Source organism: Tyto alba, unplaced genomic scaffold (genome assembly GCF_018691265.1).
Source record: "Tyto alba isolate M040663 unplaced genomic scaffold, T.alba_DEE_v4.0 Super-Scaffold_1, whole genome shotgun sequence".
NCBI lineage: Eukaryota > Metazoa > Chordata > Aves > Strigiformes > Tytonidae > Tyto > Tyto alba.
The window spans coordinates 39,580,616-39,603,448 of record NW_024881261.1 but is presented as its reverse complement, the minus strand read 5'-3'; the positions used below and the strand labels follow the sequence as shown (position 1 = coordinate 39,603,448).

The window sequence follows — 22,833 nt, the reverse complement described above, 5'->3', positions numbered from 1 at the left end:
CCCCAAGACACATAACGTATAACTCATTCAAAGTCCTGGCCATATGGATGCTGAACCTTTTCCCTATGGTCATTATGATACCTACATTTTGGAAAGGACAGAAATACTGCCATCTCCTCATACTTTCCTAATAATCCTATCTTTATACTAAAGTCTATATCCATATTTACATTTATACCAAAGCCTTAGCCTATTTACAAACCCTCCTATGCTGTTTATTCTAAAGAAGTCTATGTGGTCTATTGGTATAGATAGCTCCAGCATTTCCTGTATTACACACTCTTCTAGAAAAGCAATAAAATTGAGAAAAATGAGCCAATCAGTCACAGATTTTATTACACCTTGACTTTCCAGCACCTTTACTTTAACCATGGTCACAGTAACCAGATAAACAACTAGCCACATTGATCTTCGGCATTCATGAATTCCTATTTTCTGCTTCTTCCCCATTGTTTTTTCATCCCTGTTACTCACACAAGACATTATTTGGTTGATTTTTGTTTGCAAAGACCCAGTGTTGCCTGGCCCAAAGGCAGCATTCTACCTTGCTCCACTGAACAAAAGCAGTGCAGGGAGATACACCTTGGGTGCCAGATCCCAAACAAGTAGAGAAAAAAAAAAGTAGTGCCCTGTATCAGCATCGTCTCATTTCATTTGTTTGGGTTTCATTTCCGCTAGGATGGACTGGCCATGGAAACTGTCAAAATAATCACATGCATTTTTAGTAGGATGGGTAAGATAAATGGCTTATTCAGTATGGTTGAAAATTTTGATTTTAACAGACAACTTGTCCTGTTGTCCTCCAACTCATTTTCAAATGAAATAACAGCCTCAAATCTGAGTAAAAGATTATTCTCTAGTTAGACTCAACCATTCACCTGATGAAATTTTGAATTTGCTACTTCTTCGGGCAATAATTTTTTAATAATTTCTTTATGACTTGTACAAAGAGCTTGCTAGATTCTTGTCAGTCTTGCTCTGAGCCCATTAAGCTCTGCTTGGGCATTGTGGGTCTCAATTTAGCAATCTCAAGGGATGCTCCAAGTGTCCTCTTTGACCCACAAAGCTTTTCTCCGTCTGCATCACCCTCTAACAGTAAGTTTTGCAGATCTATTAACTGCTGTGTGAGAAAACACCTCCTTCATTTCTACCACTGCAGAAGAACAGAGCAGTCAGGACAGTCATTATAATACGCACATGGATGACTATGTTCCTGATGAGTATCTTCAGGGACCAGGGAGTATTTAACTGCTTTCCTCTGCTGTGACAACTTAAGCATGAGCTTATTTGTAATTCTCTTTAAATGGTCAGTGATCACAATAAAGAAAATCAAAAGGAAAGCTTACATCAAAGTGACACCTTTTATCCCAATGCAAGTGATAGAGCTGTTTCTAAAGGAAGAATCACTACACAGTCACGTCATCATCTGCAGAGAAATAATCACTCTTGTCTCTTCTCCTCCCTAATATATTTTAAAATTAGATCTAGGTAATTCATCTGCATTTTCTATTCTGATAAAAACTGAAAGAGGCAGAGATATTTTCCAATTAGATCAGCACTCCTTGTTTCTCACACTGGAGGAAATTACTTTTAATTCTTTGAACAGTTCTGGTTTGTGATTGAAACTACAGCATACATGCACTATAAACACATGCATATTCCATAAGTTTAAAGGCCAGAAAATGTTTGTCAAGGATGCAAGAAGAGGATATTATTCTACTCCACTGCTCTCAACACTGTAACTAAGTACATTATTGTACCCTTGCACATAATTTTTTCCAACTGCATTTTATTTTCTAATTAATTTTTTTCTTTTTTTCTTTTTTTCTTTTTTTTTTTTTGTTTGGTTTTTTTTTTTTTTTTTGCAGTAGACCCAAAAAGCTTTTTTCCTGGAGTACCTGCAAAAACAAGGCTATGTTTTCACAAATGTCGTCTGAAAAATTTCTGTAACTACAAATCAAGTTAAAATTTTGTCCCTATATGATTGAATCAACTGTGATTGAATATATTTGTTGCTTCCACAGGCAGAACTTCTCTACCTATAGTCCATAGCTCCTTTGGTAAATATACGTCAACAGTGCTACCTTTAATCAAAAATGCTAAATAAAAAAAAAAAAAATTCTTAACCCAAACATTTTACTCTTCTCTGTTTATTTCTAATTCCCTCTCAATCTAGTTTGTGCCTCTAAATCAGATCAGTACCTGATGCTGATCAGCTTTGGTCCAGGCAGAACCTACTGTTACCTGCAGGATAGACCTGGTTTCCTTTACCTAACTGTTACCCTCAGTCTTATTTAGGCAGAAAAAAAATGCTAATTATATTGAAAGCTAATTAATTTTGCATATTCTTCTTGTTCTATTCACTATTGCCATGCAGTTCTGCATAACAGGAGGACTGTATTCAGACTCTGTTAATTAAATGGAGGCATCCTAAGAGTTTCTGATCCATTCTAATTTTACAATGTGGAGCAAGAAGGATGGTTGGCATCTTTGAATGAAGGCTGGCAAAACATGACAGATCTGCTCAAGCCAGCTTGTGAAGCTGAACTACGCAACTGAACTTTCTCCAAGGTCGCTGCTGCGATGGAAGGAGCACCACCAGCAACAGAGATTAATTTTGTTCTTCTTTTACCATTTGCACCTTATTCACTTCATTCTTTAATTGAAAAAAAAAATGAAGAAGAAGAAGAGCAGCAAGCAACTCTTATCACATAAATTTACAGCAGCATTAACGAAATTGCTGTAGACAGGCGCTGTGATCCGTGCTTTCAGCGCTTTGAAATCACGCTCCCAAGATGTGCTCTGCACGCAGCCAGCGAGCTGCAAGAACACAGTTTTCAGGCTTGGCATCATCCGCCTGCAGTATTTAACACATTTCTCTTTGCTCGTACTGCTCAAATAGTTTGGCAGCGCTGTTTGTCTATGACCATATATGTGTTGGGATCAATGAGGTAGCCAAATCATAGCTGCCTGGGTTTGGAAGAAGCGCATCACTGGCACTTGGACCTCCATAATGCATTAAATCAAATTAAAATTTTGAAGTAGTAACACTTCTAGTGAAATAATTTCCAAAACACACATGGGGAGACATGGGGAATGGCAGTCCCAGGGCCCTAACGCACTCCCAAGCCAAACTGTACAGTTACATCAAGGAAGACCTAGGACTAGTTAATTAAGTGGTCTGCATACTTGATTTAGGGCAATTAGTCATATTTATATTATATTTAAATATTTTAAAATGCACATATAATATTACTTATTTGCAATATATCATAAAATATTATATACATATAGCAATTATATATATATATGGCAAAGCTATCTAGAGTTCTGGACACAAAATATACAAGAAGAATTCCTTTGATGTAGTTTAAATTTGATATTATCTACGCAGAAAGAATCTCCAGTATTTTGGTAACCAAATTGAAATTTCATTTGTTGCTTTCTGTGGCTCAAACCACTCAAATTCATGCATATAACATCTTATATGGATTAGTATGCTAAATCCCAAACAGTGAAGGAACATCAAGTACACAGGATTTAGAAAATGCTAGAGTCGAAAATGCCAACAAAATCTTAATTCAACCCCCTTCTGTGTATTTATAACTACAAAATTTTTAAATCAGATTATTTTCTCCAGCTCCCCCAGGCTTTCTGAATTCCTGCCTTTTTCCCCTACCTTGAAAGCTGTACATAACTCAACGGAGTTGGGACAGATATTTGGGCAGATAACAAGTCCATCTCTGGCATACGGGCAAAGCAATCTCCTTCTTTGAAAGAGGACTAGTAGTTTGAGTTGGGGAAAAAAAAATTAGAAAAATCACCCGCAGGCCAGCAGCTGCAATGAATAATTTTAGATCAACTGGATAAGCCATCAAAATCACAAGCAACTTGAAATGGTTTCAAAAGAGACAAGGTCGAGCCACCTTAATTATACTTATTGTTACCTGAACTACTGATTTGAGATATAAATCTTTCAAGGATGTAAGCTTAACATTTGAATGACACAGAGGATACCCTTGAAAGAGGCAAAACGTTACCAGAAAGTGAACCAACTTCAAGATGGAAAAGAAATCCGTATTTATTGCCCCAAAGGGGAAAAAAAAATAAAAAAAAAGAAAAGAATGGAAAAAGAAAGAGAGAAGTCTCTGAGCACTGCTCATGCCCACTACTAGCTCAACTCCCTCCTTGGCCATGCCAGGAACACAGTCCCTGGACCAACCTTCCTCTTCCTCCAGGCAACTCAAACACCTTCTCAAGCTCATCTGTTCTTCTGCCTGCCCACTGGTTTCCCTTTTCTCAACATCTACTCTCCTGCCTCCTGCTAGAAGTACTAATTTCTTCCCGATGAGCTCTTGGAAAGCTCTTCCAAATGCATGCTCAGAGCTGAAGGCCGCTGACAGGAGGTCCACCCACTGCCACCCCACGTGCATTTGTGCATTTCCAGTGGTTTCTACTTGTTCTCATAGCCACAACCTCACCAAAAAAAAAAAAAAAAAAAAAAAAAAAAAAAAAAAAGCACCAGGCTTTAACTGAGAGCTCAGCAAGGAAAGGAAAAATGCCACCTTTGCTCCGTCAGCGAAATGCCACTTGTTTGATTTTCCCCTTTTCAAAACACCAAGACAAAGGAAAGGAGCTTGACAGTGGGCAAACACATGTCCTATGGTCACTCTGCCATGCTATCGGGAGACAAAGCACCTATATGTTTATCATGAGGAGTTGCGTCTTGAGAAATTATACTAGAGGTTGGGCATTTTGGGGTTTTTGTTTGGTTTTGCTCTTCTGTGACCATAAATTACTTTTTTTATTCCCTCACCTGCAGTGAAGTTCCTGGCAATTTGATCCACTTTTTACAGACTTGCCATCCTCCTGCCTTAAGGATTTAATTTCATTTAATGAATGGAGTTAATCCATAAAGACTAAAAATACTGGCAACGCTAGTACCTTCCATCTTACTACTGGGTGAGACACCAGACACGTTGTCCGTGAAATATTAATAGTGCTGTGACCCAGAGGGCTTTTTACAATACCTTGGAGTCCTTATAGATACTAGTTTCTCCATTCCCATGAGAAAAAGAGATGAAAGCTCTCAGAGACCTGAAGCTGAGGAAGATGCTCTTCCTTCTCCTCCCAAATTTCCCTTGGGGCTATGCCGCTGCGTTACCTTCTAGTTTGGGGTCTGGCAGAGGGGACAGGATCCTAAATGTTGACAGTAGTGTCATATATGTGGACAGCACCTCAGTTGCTGTAAGTTATTCTATGGGTGTTTCGATGCATTTTAGTTTCCTTAAAAAAAAAAACCCAAACCCAAGCAAACAGTACTTTATTCCCTTCTGCTATAAACTGCCCACATTATAATGAAGTGCCATAACACTAAGGCTACATATTCCTAGAAAAGAAGTGTTTACAAGAAAAAGCCAGTTATTTTTGTGATATATGGCTGATACATATTAAGGGTGCCTGATGGAGGAAAAAGAGAGAAGACTTTTTTTTTTTTTTTTTTTAAACTCTAAGGAAAACAGAAATTCTGTAATCAGAAAGAACAACCATGAATTGTTTCAAAGCCTTCAAAAGTGGGGAAATAAAGGTCAAGACTTTTGTATTTTCACAAAGTTTTTCAGGTTTATTAAAAAAAAAAAAAAAAGGATTTTTAAGCTTGGCTATTAATCATCTACAGCAAGTCCTTCAATTTGCAAACAAATTCTCCTCTTTTACCCAAGGAAACTAAAATTATTCAGATGTTTCATGAATAAAAATAATGTGCAAGAAGGTACCTTCACTGTTTTCCAAGGGAGATTTGCATTCATCCACAGCAAAGATATTTATACAATAAATACCAATTTGGGTATTTAATCTGAGATACGCAGCACTCAGATGGGGATAAGGCAAATAGCTATGTTTAAGCAGCATCCTGGCAGCTTTTATCTTTTCCAACTATGGTAATCCTCCAATATTTAAACATACACATGTTGATTTTCTTTACCAAAATACAGTACAGTGAAACTAGTTCAACACTGTTAAGCAACTGAGCTGTGAGCACACACACCAGAGGCCAGAGGTATTGGGCAACAGATTTTCTTAGGAAGGAGTAGCCCAGGGCATGATGCTCGAAGAGTCAGAGAGAGGTCAAGAAGTGCTTTTTCAACTGAAGAAAAATACGAAAAAGCAGGCACTAAGAAAGAAAAAAATAATACAACATTGGGGATAATACTAATTCTATTCTGAAAATTTAAGTATTAAACTTTTACTGGACTGTAGTGTTATGTGTTCCCTCTCACGTCCCAGACACACAGCAAAGGTGGGATGATATGCAACACTCTACTAAAGACAAAAATTGTTCCCCATACAGAATAACTGATGAATTCGGGTCTTTTATCCCTTGCACAGCATAAGCACTGTTAACCCTTGGTTCCCCGCCTCTGCCAAACAGCCACACCTTGCCAAGAGCTTAGTTTATGCAAAGTGGAGGCTGAGCTGACCACAAACTTGTGCACTTGTTTTGACTCAGCATCCACTAATTTAAATCTCTCTTGTCGTCCTACCCCATAATTTGTATGAATTTCACAGGAACTTTGCATCAAATGGGTTATGGGCAAACAATTGCCAATGATTTGAGAGGACTATCCTACTTAAACCTCACCTCCTTAAGACACTCAGTTACCAAACAAAACCAAAACAAAAATTAAGTCTTGAGCTACAGAAACATATTACTTGTTGACTCACCATTATGTTTGGCAAGCATGAGGATAAACAATGCAATAAAATCAGGGGCCAGGCAGTGCTGTTCCAGCAGGGATGGCATTACAACCAAACTAAATCAACCTCTGTGCTGGAAGGGATGCTCGGCTTCCCACTGCGGTGAAAATCACTGCAGCGTTACCCAACAGTTTGAGCAATGTTAATAAAATCAGCTATACATTACAATGATGTTTGTTAATATGCAATGTTCAGAAATAGTAATATAATTTTTAAAATGTAATGGAAGAAGACAGAAGGATCAGGTTTGGGTGCTGGGAAAAGCTGTGCCAGGATCTAGTAGTGATTCCCAAATCCTGGGACTGGGGCTATAGATGTAACCTAAAGCTGCTTTGAGATTGGTGCCAACTGCAAACATCTACAGCTGGAGAAACCTCCATCCTCAGAACAAGGGCCTGGAAATAAGGTAAATTATAGCCCTAGAAAGCTAATTCCTGGGAGATTTCTTGGCAAAAAAACCCACAGCATATTAGTAGGTTGGTTTTGAATGTGCTAAAACTGAGCCAATTAGCCTTGTTTCTACTCTCAGGTATATAAATTCTGAGCAACATCATTGATGGGAGTGATCTCGCGTAAGTCAGAAGCCACTGCATGAGGATAAAGAAATTCCCCAGGGTTTTGTTAATTCTCGAGTAATCCAGGGAACTTCTTGTAGTATTTCCATCAATTCTAGAAATGAAATTTTGTTAATCAAACACTGACCTTTTTTCCTCCCCACTGTCTTTATGCCTTTTCCAAGTGTGATTTGGATAATGGGCAATTAAACCAGCTTTTTTTTACTGCTTCTGGATTTTTGTTAACAGTTTTCAGAAATTATTTAAAGAATGTAGGACAGAAGTGTTGCATTATTCACAGCACTGTATCAAAAGAAAAACTGCATGAAATCTTGACATTAAGAGATTTTTTTTCCCCCTGCCTCAAACTGTGCCAAATCAGTCACTTTTATCCAAGCCTTGTTACAGCAACAGAGAGGGTAAAATAAAGTTATTGCTGCTTAGTTTCAATAGGTTTGATACTGTTAAATACAAATTGTGTACTACACTAGAGTGATTTTTTAGTTTGCATAAAAAGTGGTATGTTAAAGACATATCTACAGGGAATAACAAGGGTGATTCCAAGTAGGAAATTGGGAGCCATATCCTAGTACAGACTGGGACGACCAGCCTGTCCTGCCACAGCACCCACCCTAAGGGTACAGAGTTACCCACACAAATGCTGGTTTCATGACTCATTTCTTCATTGATATTTGTCATGATTTTTTTCCCCTGCCATGAAACTTTAAGTGTCCATGGAAAAGTTTTATTGACTTTATTCTTTGCTTTAACTCTTGATAAGGAGCTTAATGATGGTTATGCAAACCAAGCAAATTAAGCTACTTTTTTCCAGTTTGGCTTCCGGTTATGAGATAGGCAAATTTAATTTATATCGTATAGAGTCAATATGTCTTTTCTCTCTAAATCTGAACAGTAAAGGAAATACTCTGGCAGTAAAGGAAATAAAGCTTACCTATGAATATGCAATCATTCTGTATGACAAACATCTGATTTGTTCAGATTATAAAATTTATCTGTGCACTAAATAAAAAGGCAAAGAAGTAACAATGTCATATCAGTGCTCTGAAAAAATTAAAAAGCAGTTTAAATGTCAGCAATGCCATTTCTTAAAATCAGTGGCAGAGGGGATACACACAGGCATTTTTCTATAACCCCTATTAGGTTATTTATAATTATGTATTCTCATACATGCTTATGATGGTAAGGCATGTGTGAGAAAAAACAACAAGGAATGAAACAAAATACTGTTGTACACAGGAATTACCTGTAGTTAATTCATACAGGGCTACATTCTGAACAGTTTTATTAACAGTTTTTATAATATTTAATCACGTGCAATTATGAAAGCCCAGAACAGAGCACTATGTGAATAAACTATGTGTACAAACTGCTGGCAATGCAACTCAAATACTTTATATATGTTATATGCGTTCACTTACAGGGCAAGGTTGGGGGTTTTGGTCTGTTTTGGAGGGTTGGGAGGTTTTGGGGGGGTAGGGTGTGGGTTTTATTTTGGGGGTGTGTTGTTTGCTTGTTTGGGAGTTTTCACTGTTTTCTTTTTGTTTGTGGTTTCTGTTTGCTTTGTGGGTTTTTTGTTTGTTTGTTTGTTTTAAATAAAGACTCATTAAAGGCCTGACACTAATGATATACTAGTTATAGCCAGGTAGGTAAAGAACAACTTGATCTGGACCATCAAATATCTCAACATAACATTGCCCCTCTCTGTAACTCTTACGGGAGCAGCTTTTCCATGATGCCTCCTTTAAGGGATGATATTGCCATTTAACATAAGTATCCCGTCAAATTTGAAAGGAGATGTTTTTTTCACATCCTCTTTTCTCCACCACTGAACCAGGGCCTGGAGAGGAAGGTTTCCCTTCTGCACTCCATAGGAAACAATTGTTTTGCTCACCAATTGGGTAGAAATCCAGTTAAAAAAATGTGAGCCCTGTTCAAAACTAGAAATGTTTTACACCGCTCCTCTCAACATCTTGACGTGCTAGAACAGTCAGTCATAACTGGGAGCGCAATTGTGAAGTTGTTCTTTCAGAAAAAAGAGCCTGGATATTGCCACCAGAAAGCCTGAAGAGTCTGAACTCATTAGCTCTCAAAATTAAAAGCACTTACCTCTTCAAGGACATCTGCAAGCTTACTAAGTATCTCCTCAGGAAGGCTCTGGAATGTGGGAACACTGTAATACAAGAGAAACCTCGATTAATGGATGCCTCTACACAGGTCATAAATCTAGCAACACTTCTCTCATCTATCTTCCAGAGATATTTTGCTCTCATTGTCTGAAGCTCAACAAGCATTCACCAGAAAAGCAGCATATATAATGGAAATCTGATTTTCATCTAGCAGCCAAGATGTATTTTGTGATGATGGGAGACCACTCACAGTAAACATCTGAAGAACCACTCATAAAGCTCGTAATCAGCTAAGAATCAATTAAGGATTTACTGGAGTTAATCTGTGCCGCAAACCTGCTCAGCAACATCTATGACTGTGCAAATTTTTTCCTGGTCTGCTTCCATCCCACCATAAATAAATAAGTAAATAGATAAGTACATAAATAAATAAATAAATACATGGCAGAAAAGATCGGCTTAGATAAAAATAAATAAATAAATAAATACATGGCAGGAAAAATCAGCAACAGGTGAAAAGATTGACTGAAACCACACACAGACATAACAAATGCAGAGCACAAAGCTTCCAAGGGTACAGGGTCAGCAATGAACCAGTATCAAATCACTGTAAGAATTATTGAAGACTTCATCAGTTCTACATCCAAGTTTATTTGCTTTCTTTTGCCAAAAAGTAAACTTTTTCACTTGTTTGGTAGCATTTCCCTCTGAAAAGGTGTCCCACGCAGGCTGGACATGCTGATCAAGGTGAGTGGGTGATTCAGCAATCAAGAGCCCACTGGCCCAGGGTCCATAGGACTGAGATTTAATTCCGTTTGGAGCAGTATGAAGGATATGAAGTTGGGTCTCCAAAACTCATGCAAGTACTCTGACCTTGAAGTTGTATCTCCACTACTTTTTAGCCTGCCCAGTGAGGTTGTGGAGTGTCCCTCCTTGGAGATGTTGAAAGGCCATCTGGACATGGTCCTGGGCAACCAGCTCTACATAGTCCTGCTTGAACAGCGGGGTTGGACCAGATGACCTTCAGAGGTCCCTCCCAACCTCAACTGCAAGTGATTATGGAATATCTTGGTCTCTCATTCTCTATTTTCCATAAAAAACTGGATGCTGATCAATATGCACAAGAGATGCTAAACGAAACACACAGACACAGTATATGTGCTGTACCTGTTCTAGTTTAAAACACTTGTTATCGATAGACTAATTAGCAATGCATCCACATGAAATAGCCTAGCACTGAGCTGATACAGCACTGAGCTGATACAGCTCTGCTGAGGCTATTTCCAAGAACAGTTCGCTCAAGAGTTGCTTTATCACTCTCCATTACATGGTGCAAACACCATGCTCCTACTATTAAACTGAGATCTCCAGTGCGTTTCTCTGATTTCAGGCACCTTGATGATCAGGTGCAAAGTGAGGAGGGAGGGAGCTGTTGGGAGGAGTTTCCTGATGAGAGGTAAATATAACCCAAACTAAATCACATTTTTCCTTTCACACAAGGCTTCATTTTTTACTTCAGATCACATAACTGCATAAAAGTTATTCCCCACATTTAGAGGACCTAAAAAAACCCAAACCCATATGTTTTTTGCAATCCTGAACTCTGGAGAGCAAGTCCTGGCATGTGTCTTTGGGGTAATCACCCCATTTATGTTTCCTGATCCCTAAACACTTCCTGGATGCACAATTTGGTGGCTGATTCTGCACTCAGAGAAAACCCACCCACAAAAGCAAAATGAGGTCTGAAGACCTTGCAGAGGGCTTGATAGCAAAACCCAATATTTTGTCTGGAGCCAAGCATGAAGCTCCTGGTGAACTTAATTTGTGAGTATAGTTAAAGCAGACTTTGCTTTTATTAGCTTAAACGTATGCTAAGCTGCAGTGGAATTCAACAGTTTGGAATCCCTCTTTATTTGTTTAAAAAAAAAAAAAAAATAAATAACTTCAGCTGACTATTAAATGACAACAAGACAGAACTGGCCCACTAAGTGCAGAAAGGTATGATTGTTCATGCTCTCAACAACGTCTTTTGTTTTCTCCTTAGGAAGCACTCTTTTTTACTGGAAACACACAGGTCCACAATGTAACAAGAGAAAAAAGAAACAACTAAAAAGGAATTATATGATGTCTGGGCCTAAGTATGAAATGAAAGTTCATTATAGCAACTCTAGCATTCCCAAATGAGGAATAAACTTATGGGAGAAGATAATACTCCCAGACATCTGGACAAATTTTACTGTGGTTGCCCCATTACACTCCAAAATTGGAGGAGAATGCATCACAGTGTATTTTTTCTTGAGATAATTATGCATGTGCAATCTAAGAGAGGGTAGCAGAAGACATCTATTATAGATCAAATGCACGAGAAACAGGCAAATAGCATATGAGCTCTGAACAAATTCTAAATCTTACTATTGAAAACTCAGGATATTAAGTAAACAGGGAAAATTTCCCAAGAGAAATTCTTACAACTTTAACACAGCAATAGAGAAGATAATGGGAAAATCATCCTGTGGACAAAACAAACTCCAACCACATCACATCACATCATATAATCACACATATAATATCGCAGATTTATAGGGGGTTTTATAGTGGTTTATGATGGGTTAGTATCCTTCTATAATGGCTAGACGTGACAATACAGCCAAATTACATTTCAGTCTCATAAGAAGGTTTTACAGGACTGCCCATCACTTTAGTACCAAAAAAACCTGTACTGAAGAAATGCCTTTATAAAATAGAGGAGAGAAAGCATTTATTAACCTGTTAAAAGATGTTACAAATTCAGGCCAACAGACCTGATGATAACACTAATAGAAGAACAAGATTTGAAAAGATGCTTAAGTGTATAAGACAGTATTGAATGTTTGGCTTGATTCTTCAGGTCAATAAAAATATACCCCCACTCTCTCCCTGACAGCATTAAACAAATTCATAAAATAGTTTCTTGCTTTCTTCCAAAACCTGCCTGCATTATTTAAAGATTTGCACACACAAATTAATGTTTTGGAGATTATGTCCATGTGGGTACTTGAACTCAAAGGAAAATGGAGCCTCAGTTCTAAGGGGAGAGCTTAGAGGAAAACAGCTGAGCTGCAAGTTGCTGCAAGTGGGAAAACACATGCTAGGAAGACAAACAGGAGCCCAACACTCAAAGGAAATCTTTGAAGGTGTTGCAGGACAGCAAGAGGTAAGAAAAATTACATTCTGTTTTCTACAGCTGTGTGAAATTTGTGAAAAAGTCTGAAAATATACAAAAGAGAACATTCAGCACTTGAGTTCAGATATATTTGTTATTTATGATGGAAGAAATCACAACAAATGCAGCTCCATCTCACCAAGAAATTACATGCTCTCTGCCCAACAAAGGACCAAGTAAATCCAGACTTTCTCTGACAGGTGCTTCTCCAGTTGCTTCTTAAAACCCATCAGCAATGAAAATTTTTAAACATCCATGTCATCTACTCTAGATAGTAACAATTGCTACAGTTAGAAAAAAGATATTCTGGTATCTAATGTTGAAGTCTGTCAAGGAAGTTTAATACTCGTGACTCTTCCTACCTGCAGCACACATGAAGAACTTCATTCCACTTTTCTCCACAACCATCTACCGCTTTGCCCAGGAACTATGTCCACTGTAAGCTAAGAACTAACAGCATGCTCAGCCTTTCCTAACAAGATGTGTTTCCTACTGTGTTGGGTCTGCGTGTGGTGGGGTTTTGGTAGTGGGGAGAGGGCTATAGCAGTGGCCCCTTGTGAGAAGCTTCTCGAAGCTCCCCCAGCTCCAGGTTGGCCCCACCTCTGGCCAAGGCTGAGACAATTAGCAACGGTGGCTGCACCTCTGTGATAATGTGCTTAAGAAAGGGAACCTGGGAGGAGGAGTTGTGAGGGAGACACCTCTGCGAACACCGAGGTCAGTAGATGAAAAGAGGAGGGAGGGAGGTGCACTGAAGCAGAGACACCCCCCCTGCAACCTGTGGTGAGAGGGCAGGCTGTGCCCTGCAGCCCGTGGAGGTCCACCGTGGAGCAGATGCCACCTGCAGCCCGTGGAGGAGCCCACGGTGGAGCAGATGCCACCTGCAGCCCGGGGAGGAGCCCACGGTGGAGCAGATGCCACCTGCAGCCCGGGGAGGAGCCCACGGTGGAGCAGATGCCACCTGCAGCCCATGGAGGAGCCCACGGTGGAGCAGATGCCACCTGCAGCCCGTGGAGGAGCCCACAGTGGAGCAGGGGGCTGTGCCTGAAGAAGGCCGGGACTCTGAGGGCAGCCCGTGCTGGAGCAGCCTGTTGCTGGGAGGGCTGCAACACATGGGAAAGACCCACGCTGGAGCAGTTCAGGAAGAGCTGTGGCCTGTAGGAAGGACTCATATTGGAGAACATTCATGCAGGACTGTGTCCCATGAGAGGGACCCCACTCTGGAGCAGGGGAAGAGTGTGAGGAGTGCTCCCCCTGAGGAGGAAGGAGCAGCAGAAACAACGTGTGATGAACTGACCACAGCCCACATCCACTTCCCCCTGCACCACTGGCAGGGAGGAGGGAGAAAAACTGGGATGAAAGCTGAGCGCAGGAAGAAAGGAGGCGGGGGGGAAAGTGATTTTAATCTGTGGTAATGCATCTCACTGTCCTGTTCTGCTTGTTAAATTAAGTGGTGGTGGTGTTTAAATTAAATTGACGTTCATTTTTCTTCCCCTAATCAGTCTGCCTTTTGCCCATGACCATAATGTGTGAGTCATCCCTCCTTGTCCTTACCTCGATTCTGGAGCCTTTTGTTTTATTTTCTCCTTCCCAGTTGTGAGGGGGAAGGAGTGAGCGAGCAGCTGCATGGTGCTCTGTTGCTCTCCAGGCTCAAACCATGACACCTACAAGTCTGATTACCCATTTCTCCTGTGGACTTTCTCCAGTTCCTTCTTATCCCATATAACAAAGGCAATTTCTCCACCTGCACTGACTATACTATTGAATAGTTTCCCTTAAAGGGAAAGATCTGCACTCCAACACACCCATGCTAAGGTGGGAGGAAAAACACCATCTTGTTCATCCTGAGTGAGAACCTTGATCACTCCTGGGCCAGACAGAAGATGATCAGGGCTTTCTCTGCTGCCTAGTTCTTTAAACATATTTTGAGAGAAACTGGTAAAGCACTTAATTGCAGAAGAGGGTGCAGCTCTGCTACAATTTCCCCCCTGAAGCAAAGAGCAGAACGGTGATCAGCACCTAACACCTCTAACACTGATTGGTCAAAAAACCACCCATCCCTACATGATGAGGTTATGGAATAAAGCTGGATATGAAATAGAGATGCTTTCACAACTAACATTCTACTCATCTGCAGCCCCTCTTGCCCCTCAACGTTCTTTATGATGATATAGGTGTTAAAGAATATTTCTTTTGTAGGCCCCCTTTGAAAAAGTACAGTCCAAGATCCACATGAAGATCTACGCCATCCTGCAAAGGTAGCACATAACTAGGCAAACCAGATCCCTTTCTTAAGGAAATTGAGTTTTAACAACAAATGACAAAAAAAAAAAAACAAAAAAAAAAAAAACAAAAAAAAAAAAAACAACCACAATATTTTTTTTAATCAATCCACAAATATCATAATGCTTTATCATAAAAGATGTGTGACTGTCATCACAGGTAACTGGATGAGGTGCAATCTCTGACCTTCTGCAGTCTCCTTGCCCCAAGCCTCATTATGCTTTCCTTTGAGCACAAAAAGGAGAAGGAGCTGCACCGGTGGTGATGCTGTTCACACTGGTGAGGAGAGGTGAACTTTTGCTGGCTATATTCCATGGTAGTCAACTACTGAATATTTTGTAGGGGAAGACAACTCCATATACCCGGTGAGGGCACCCTGGGGAATTGCTCGCTGTCTGCCCGAATGGCAGAGCAGCTATTCTGGTTGGCTCTGAAAGCGACACCTTTTCAGAGAGAGCTCAACGTGCTGAACAGAGGCTGCCAAAATAGGGGAAAACAGCTGTGCCAAAAGGTCCATGTTGGATCTCTGTCCCAATACGAAAGCAAAGATGTGTCAAACCTGAAGGCGGTAGGAGGCGTGAAAGGTCAGGTTTCCACCCCTGGTGATCTGCAGTCACTGAGCTGCTCTCAACTTTTAGGTAGGAAAAACATCCCCCATTAGCAACACTTTGGTTCAACTACTCACTTTCTAAATGCATTTCAAGAAGTGTTCCCCAAACTTTTGAAGGCTCTTTTGACTTCACCGAAAGTGTTCATCCAGCTTTGCAGTTGGTGGCAGACAGTCTTTGTGGGTTAACTCCGAAACAAACCCTTTATCTTTTATTACTGGCTGGCACTGTAACAAATGCCATTGTTGTTACTGTTCTCTGCCTTGGGCCAGATAGGCAAGCATAGTTTAAAAATCAAAACAGATCAGTAAAAGGAAATGAAGTCTGTCTGCATTCCCTGAAACTCTCTTTTTTGCACCCAATTGGAATGAAGGTTGAAAAATGCTAATGTCCCTGCTTTACCACATTTGGGATGCCCCTACAGCACTGTCTCTCTGCTCTGAAAGAACTGAGGCTAAATCTTACCTAGCAGAAACTGACACTTGATTTAGAATGCTCACAAAAAATGGTGTTTTGAACAATTCAAGCTGGAAATGCTACGTACAGGCAGGACCCACGGGCCATCAAGTTGTGTCAGGTAGGGACTGCTGGCTCCATCAGCCTTAAAAAAAAAGATCTAAGAAACGTGTTTGCAGCCTTATTCATGAAAGTTTATAAAAATTTCCTGTGCAATCTTTCATGTTGTCTTCCCTTTGCCTTCTTAAACTGGGATATGTTGCACCAGAGAATCCCACATAGTCCCACCTTTCCTGTGTTGACACCTTCCCTGAGATTTGGTTGGTATCGGCTGAAGTGACATATTCTAGGCTGAAGTGAGATATTCTATAACATTTTCAGAAGGAAAAAATAAAAGACCTCTATTGCTCCTAACCCACTTTTATATCTTAGGAGACAGACCCCATCCCTGTCATGTTTGTTAATATAGCCATACAGAAAAAAAAAAAAAAAAAGCTGATTATGGGATAAGCCCTATTCCAAGCCAGGAAGGCAGAGAGCAGAAGTGCAAAGCACGGCTGCCTCTGTGTTTTCTATCGTCCCATATGTGGGATTTCATTCCAGTACTTTAAAAATGCATTTCCATCCTGGTAAGCAAGTTGCATGCTGAGTTTCAGAATCATCAGCAAAACCATCTCCCAGGGTACTTGGAGATGCCATGGGGATTATCCAGCGTCGGAAGTGCCCGGCAGTGCCAAAGTGCTGAGATCATCCAGTGACTGGATGATGTATCAGCTTGCTGGGGAGAAAATGTAAAAATTTTTAAGGAGGTGGTAGGATGGGGAGTCTCTTTTGAATGGTGTGAACAACTGCAAGTAGCACCTGAGGCCAACACAGCTACTGGATGCCTCTGTGCAAGAGCCAGTGTGCAAGAGAAGCAAGCATGCGACATGAGAGAGTTGTATATTCATTTTGTGTTGCAAACTGTTGCATCAAAATACAATTCCTCTTTTCTGTCAGATTAATAGGTATTATTTGGAGGATACACTGTTGGGGTTTTGTCATATGTAATACCCACCAGAATAGAAGTGGCAGAAAATAAGTTCAGAAAAGGTGTATTTAGTTCTTCAGAAACTCAGTCCTTATCCTATTACAAATGTAATTGCTAAGCCAAGACCAGTTTTCCTGAAGCGACTCCCTGCACGTTTTGCTTAGTTTAAAGAATACTAGGAAAAAAGGAGAAAGGGAGATGGAGAGTGACAGTCACTCACGCTCGCATTAATTACACTTACTTCTGGCCTTGAAGCAGCTCATACAATGCGACTCTTAGGAAGAAATAATAGATTTGCTCTGCAGGTGCTGCAGATGACTTGTCTGCCGTGCTAAAGATACAAAAGCATTAAAATCATCTGCCATTGTTAATCTTGGAGAGGGTGAAAATGTCATAGCTACAGTTTTAAAGCTCTGCCACTCCTGACAGAAACTTGATTCTGGTAAATAAAACTCCTGAAAGAGGTCTGTAGTAAATTTTTGTCTTACAGACATCTGGTTACATAGTAAGAGCTCCTGTACATAGGAAAATGAGAGAGATGTAGCAGGCACATGAACTGATCTTTTTCTTTATGAGCAAAAGACTAAAGCAAAGCAAGTGCAAAGGACTGAATTTTTTTTTCCTCTCATGATGAAAGGATAATAAGGATGCTAATGGATGAAGTGGTCTGATGACATCACGAGGCCCAAACTCTTGATTTCCCTGCGGGAAACGCACACGGGGCATGTGAAACAATCACAAAATGATGTGGTTGCACCTGTTTTGGTCCAGACTGTTTATGTTCAATAGGCTGCTCAGGTACTCTGGACTATTATTTTCCCTTGCTTCTGTCAATCCCTGTCTTTCCCTGACAGGAGTTCATTATCAGAGACAGCCCTCCTACTGCATCTCATTTTGAAGTCATTGGGGAGATGGTACAATTTAGAACAAGTTTAAATTGTTGCTGTCGTGATGAGAAGGAGGGAGAGAAATTAGCAGGTATGTAAACCCCTTCACCCATTTTACATGTATTCACTCACTCATTTTGAAGAGGACACTGGCTCCCAAAATGCTACAAACGCTCAACAGCAGCAACTACTTTGGAAACATCACTAAACTTTAATCAGGTGCAGTTTTGGTTGTTCATCTTGAGACAGAGGGTTCACACTGACCAGCAGTGCTGTTCTTGTGCCAGCCTACAGAGGAAACCTATACCTGCTATTACCATTTAGGTACGTTATGGGATTTTTTTCTGCTGTAGCAGTTGGTATTTCTTTGTATTTGCAAATCAAATTATACCTGTAGCCCTAAAGGAAAGCCTCTGTACCTTCCAACTCACCTGTCTTTTCCGACATTATTATACAGGTTACTAAAGGTAATATCTGTCAGAAGAAGCCTCACATCACTGTACCCTGTGTGTTTTGTTTCTATGATCCTGTCTTTGCAATATGGCCAAAATGAAATTGTCCTTGGCTTGCAATGTAATTAATACCTCTTCAAAAGAGCTTACTGTCAAGGAGTTTCTCTCCAGCATTTTTTTCCCATTCTCTGGGAGATTTCATGGGAGATGAACCCTCACATTTCAGCCTTCGTGAACAATCCCAGAGTGGGTGCACTGAGTCCGATTTCTGCTTCTGCATCTCAACTGAAACTACAAATGCATTGCTGCGGCACCAGAATAAAGTCAAATGAAAACCATTATCTCACACAAGATGCTAATATTGTTCCTAGAAAATGAAAGACATTTGCCACTGACTCTCATGCTCTGTCTCAGAAGAGATCCTTAAGCACCGATCAATATTTTGAAGGCAGTAGAGTTTAAAGTACTGACAAGTTACATTTGCATGCACAGTCCATTTTGTCCCATTCATCCAAATTGGGTGTTTACGACATCTTCAAACCCAATTGAAGCCAAGCATTTTGTCTCTAGCAGCCGTCTACTGCACTTGACAGCAAATTGTCATAATAATATCTTTTTCACGAAGATACTGACAATGCTATTTCCAAAGCATGGGCCCTGTTTTGCAATATTTGTTGTTTTTGTAACGCTGCTTCCCGCCTCCCTATTTTAACCGTTACCATTAAATGAACATATTAAAAAGATTACCATAGTTTTCTGTCTTCATAATTACATATATACAAAAGAAAAATAAGTTGTAAGTGTTTTTAAGGTCATCTGAATCACAAGCATTTCATGTTCCCCCAGGCAACTTCTCTCAGCACCCACCAAACCAAAGGGACCTGAGAGTTGGGTCCCTAATATTGAATTTTTAAAGAAAAATTATTCCCCAATGCAGATGCTGACTGAATCTACATGATTCACAAAGCAAGGATTAAACAAACTTATATCTTATTTTTTTAAAAATATCTTATATTTTTTTGTTATTGGTAATTACTACAAGAGGAGTGGGAAGACTTATTGCACTATAGCAAATTAATAATTTAGAATAAAAAAATATGGAAAACCTGCCTGACACAGTCCTGCATAGTGAGTTGGCAGAGATGACCCCACAGTTGTTAGCATCATCAATTGCCAGAGGCAGCAAAAAGCAACAGAACTGGTTTTGGGGGCAATCTTGAGCTTCTCGCTCTCGATGCATCTGAGATGATTTACTGAGGGACAAGTCTAAACAAAACCACTTCCAATCAGTAGATCCTCACGGAGAACAGTCTTCCAGATATTGACTTAGTTAACTACTCCACAGAGTAATAAGCTACAAAAAGGGCACCGGAATCCAGAACAGTTTGTTCCTCTTCATGTTGGAAATCTAGGACAACCACATTTGCATGAAATTATGAGAGTGGCCCCATGTAAATTCATCTCAGAGAGCTTGATAGAGGCATTTGAGACCTTTCTACAGACAAGCAGTGCTGCTGCAAAACCCCGGTAATGCCAGCAAGCCATCCAGGACATCCTAACCAGCCTAATTCAGTGATTCTAACCCAATACCTTGATAGGCAAAACCCCCTTCCTCCTAATTTCTAACCCGCACTACCTCAGGGCAGCGTTGAATAATTACTACTCAGCTGGAGACACAAGAGGAACACTGACTCCAAGATTTGCCCAAGGCAAAAATATACAACCAGCAAATCCCTTCCTATTTTAAGCAAAGTCATTCTCTTGGCAGTGTGCTCATTTGCCAGTCGCAGCAGAAAGGACAGCACACATGTTATTGATTTGGGGATGTAATTCAGGACATTTATCCTCTGCGAAGCTCTGAAGGCTAACAGATGGCAGCTTGTCTTAATTCCTTATTTCTAATGGTTTTTATTCATACTCTTGGGAATGCTGCTGCTGTTGCTCTTTGCCTTTTCATAGAAGAGCTCTGTTATCTCTGAATGCCTTTTTATAGATGTTACAGGGACCTTTTTCTGAGTTGAGTTTGGATCTACTTGAAATATGTAATACTACATGTTCTATGAGGCTCAGCATACCAAATACTTTTAAAATGCGTCTAAAGCCATAACTGGTATACCTCATTTTCTCCAGGATAAGCCTCAGCTCCTTCACCAAATTAAAAAAATTAGAAGAATGATTTAATCTTTGAGTTTATAATGCTGTTGATTTTCTTCTCCCCTCAGTAAAACCCTTATACCTCATGAATCCAAAATTTGCTATGCACAGTAAGCCTTCATAGCATTTTTTTTTCTTTCTTTTTTGCACTGAAAATAAAATGCAGCTAAAAATTTATTAAATGATGATGATTTTCAAGTGGCTTGTATTGTACTGGAGAAATCATCAAATAAGCTTGACAGATTTAAAATAGTTTGAAAATTCAATTGTTTAAGAAAACATAATCTTGGGAACATTATAGACAGGCAAGCAATATAATGGGTAACACAAAACTCAAACCAAAACAAAAAAAAAAAAAAAACATGCTGAGAAGACTATTTCAATTATTCAATAAAATAATTTCTGTCAAACAATTTTTGTTTATTGCTTCATCTGCATTTACTTGAAAAACAGCCCATCTAGGGGTTGCAACACTAAAACTGGCTCCCAGGTTCTTGATTAGAAGATACTTCTGATAAGACCAGGTACAGGCCTATGTCCAGGCTCATTCCGAAGCCCTTTTGGGAGCATGGCTCCCAGCCCAGGAAATCTTCAAACTGGAGCATCTTGGGTTTGGATGAGCATCAGTGTGAGCACAGATTCAGCCACCTGGATGTACTGCAATGCGTGATGCGCTCCAGGTACAAAGTGTTTTGGAGAAGGGGGGAAACTCTCTGGCCAGCAGTAAGCAGAGAGACCGACCAGTCAATGGTCAGTTGATCTATGTACTGGCTGCTCTCATGCCAAAGGGGAAACTCTTGGGAAATTTTGTGTTGGATACAACGCGCGTTGGATCTGACCCACTCAAATTGCAAGAGATGTTTAACTTTGCTCTACCCAGCACTCCTACTTTTCCTTTTTTTTTTTATTATTATTTTTTTCCACTGCGACATGAAAGCTTCACTAACCTTATGAAAATAATAGAAGACTGGCAAGGAGGATTACAAACACACTCAAGTGACCTGAAGCTGGGGTGTAGAAAAACACATATATCATACTAACTGTTGTTTAGCATTGTGAGTTGGACAAGTCGAACATCTGTGTTTTGATCACATAGGCCCGTGATGGACTTAGTGACACCTTATAGAACATGCTTGAGATTCCTGCCCTGCTGTAGGAAAGATCAAAGCACAGTGGTAAGCTACGCCTGCACAAATCCCTGAAATACAGGTGAAAGCAGCAGGTTCGGTGATCCTCTAGCAAGGACCGAGCTCTGCAGTGCCTGCAACCCTGCTCGTGTGCCGCTGCCTGGGTGCTGCTTCGGGGATCCCCTGGTTGGCGAGGTAATGAAAATAAATTTACTCTCTGCATTGCATCGATGGTTTTGCAGTTGTTCCTGTGTCCTGCCGTGTGCCAGCTCACACATTTGGTGTAGTCGGCAGGATCCAGGAACAGCCATGCCATGGCTGAAAAGGAACTCAGGGACTGGGGCAGCTGCAATAATGATTCCCTGTATTCCAGGTTGGCCCAGTACTGAGGACTGAAGCCCCGTGGCCATTTTCCTGAATAAACTGACTTGGTCAGAAGCATGGTCTGAAGTAGATGACAGGGTGGTGGTCACCCCCCAGACAATTGAAACATCTATGAGCAGGTTGCCACGGAAAGCAACATCAGAGTCTTCTCACGAGTTACTGGGGAGATTGGGATGGCTATTAGCTACCAGTATTAGAACTCTTGACCATGAAGTTGCTGCATTATGGAGTAAAATGAGAGAATTGGAAAAGGAAGTTGGGACTTTATGAGATGCAAAGGCAATCGCGCAAGAAGTAACTACTCTTCAAGCAGAGAGGTGTCATGGGCTGCAAGATACTGTAAAACAGTTAACAGCATGTATTGCTAACAAATGGAGGGGGTGGAGTGAGCGAGCAGCTGCGTGGTGCTTAGCTGCAGACTCGGGTTAAACCAAAACAGTCCTTTTTGATGCCCAACGTGGGGTACGAAAGGTTCAAGATAACGACAGATTTGACTGCAATGTGCTAGATCAATTTTATAGTTGTTATTGCTGCTTAGCTGTTAATCGTCAGGTTCCTGTGCTTGCCTCACTGTATATTAGAGTCTGGTGCTCGTTGGTGGCTGCTTTTTTCTTTTGCTGTTTGCTGTACTGCTGCGCTGCTTATCATCTCACGCTGCTGTGCTTGGGAACATTTTGGTAACAGTAATGGCTCATGCATTGACTGGGGATTCAATCTGGACATGGTAGCAGTAAGGGGAAGTATCAAAATGCAGCTTTTGAGAGCAGCTCCTGCCTCAATAAAACCCTTGATTATA

General features: G+C 40.4%; 1 protein-coding gene across 3 annotated transcripts in view; it reads right to left on the bottom strand.

The window, feature by feature from the left end:
• The window catches only part of PRKG1 (protein kinase cGMP-dependent 1), a 533,418-nt gene that overhangs the window by 149,209 nt on the left and 361,376 nt on the right, over window positions 1–22,833 (bottom strand). For all 3 annotated transcript variants that reach the window (XM_042789839.1, XM_042789836.1, XM_042789830.1), the window contains one exon: window positions 9,438–9,501. In XM_042789839.1, coding sequence (XP_042645773.1) covers window positions 9,438–9,501 — 64 coding nt within the window. The remainder of the gene's footprint in view (window positions 1–9,437; window positions 9,502–22,833) is intronic.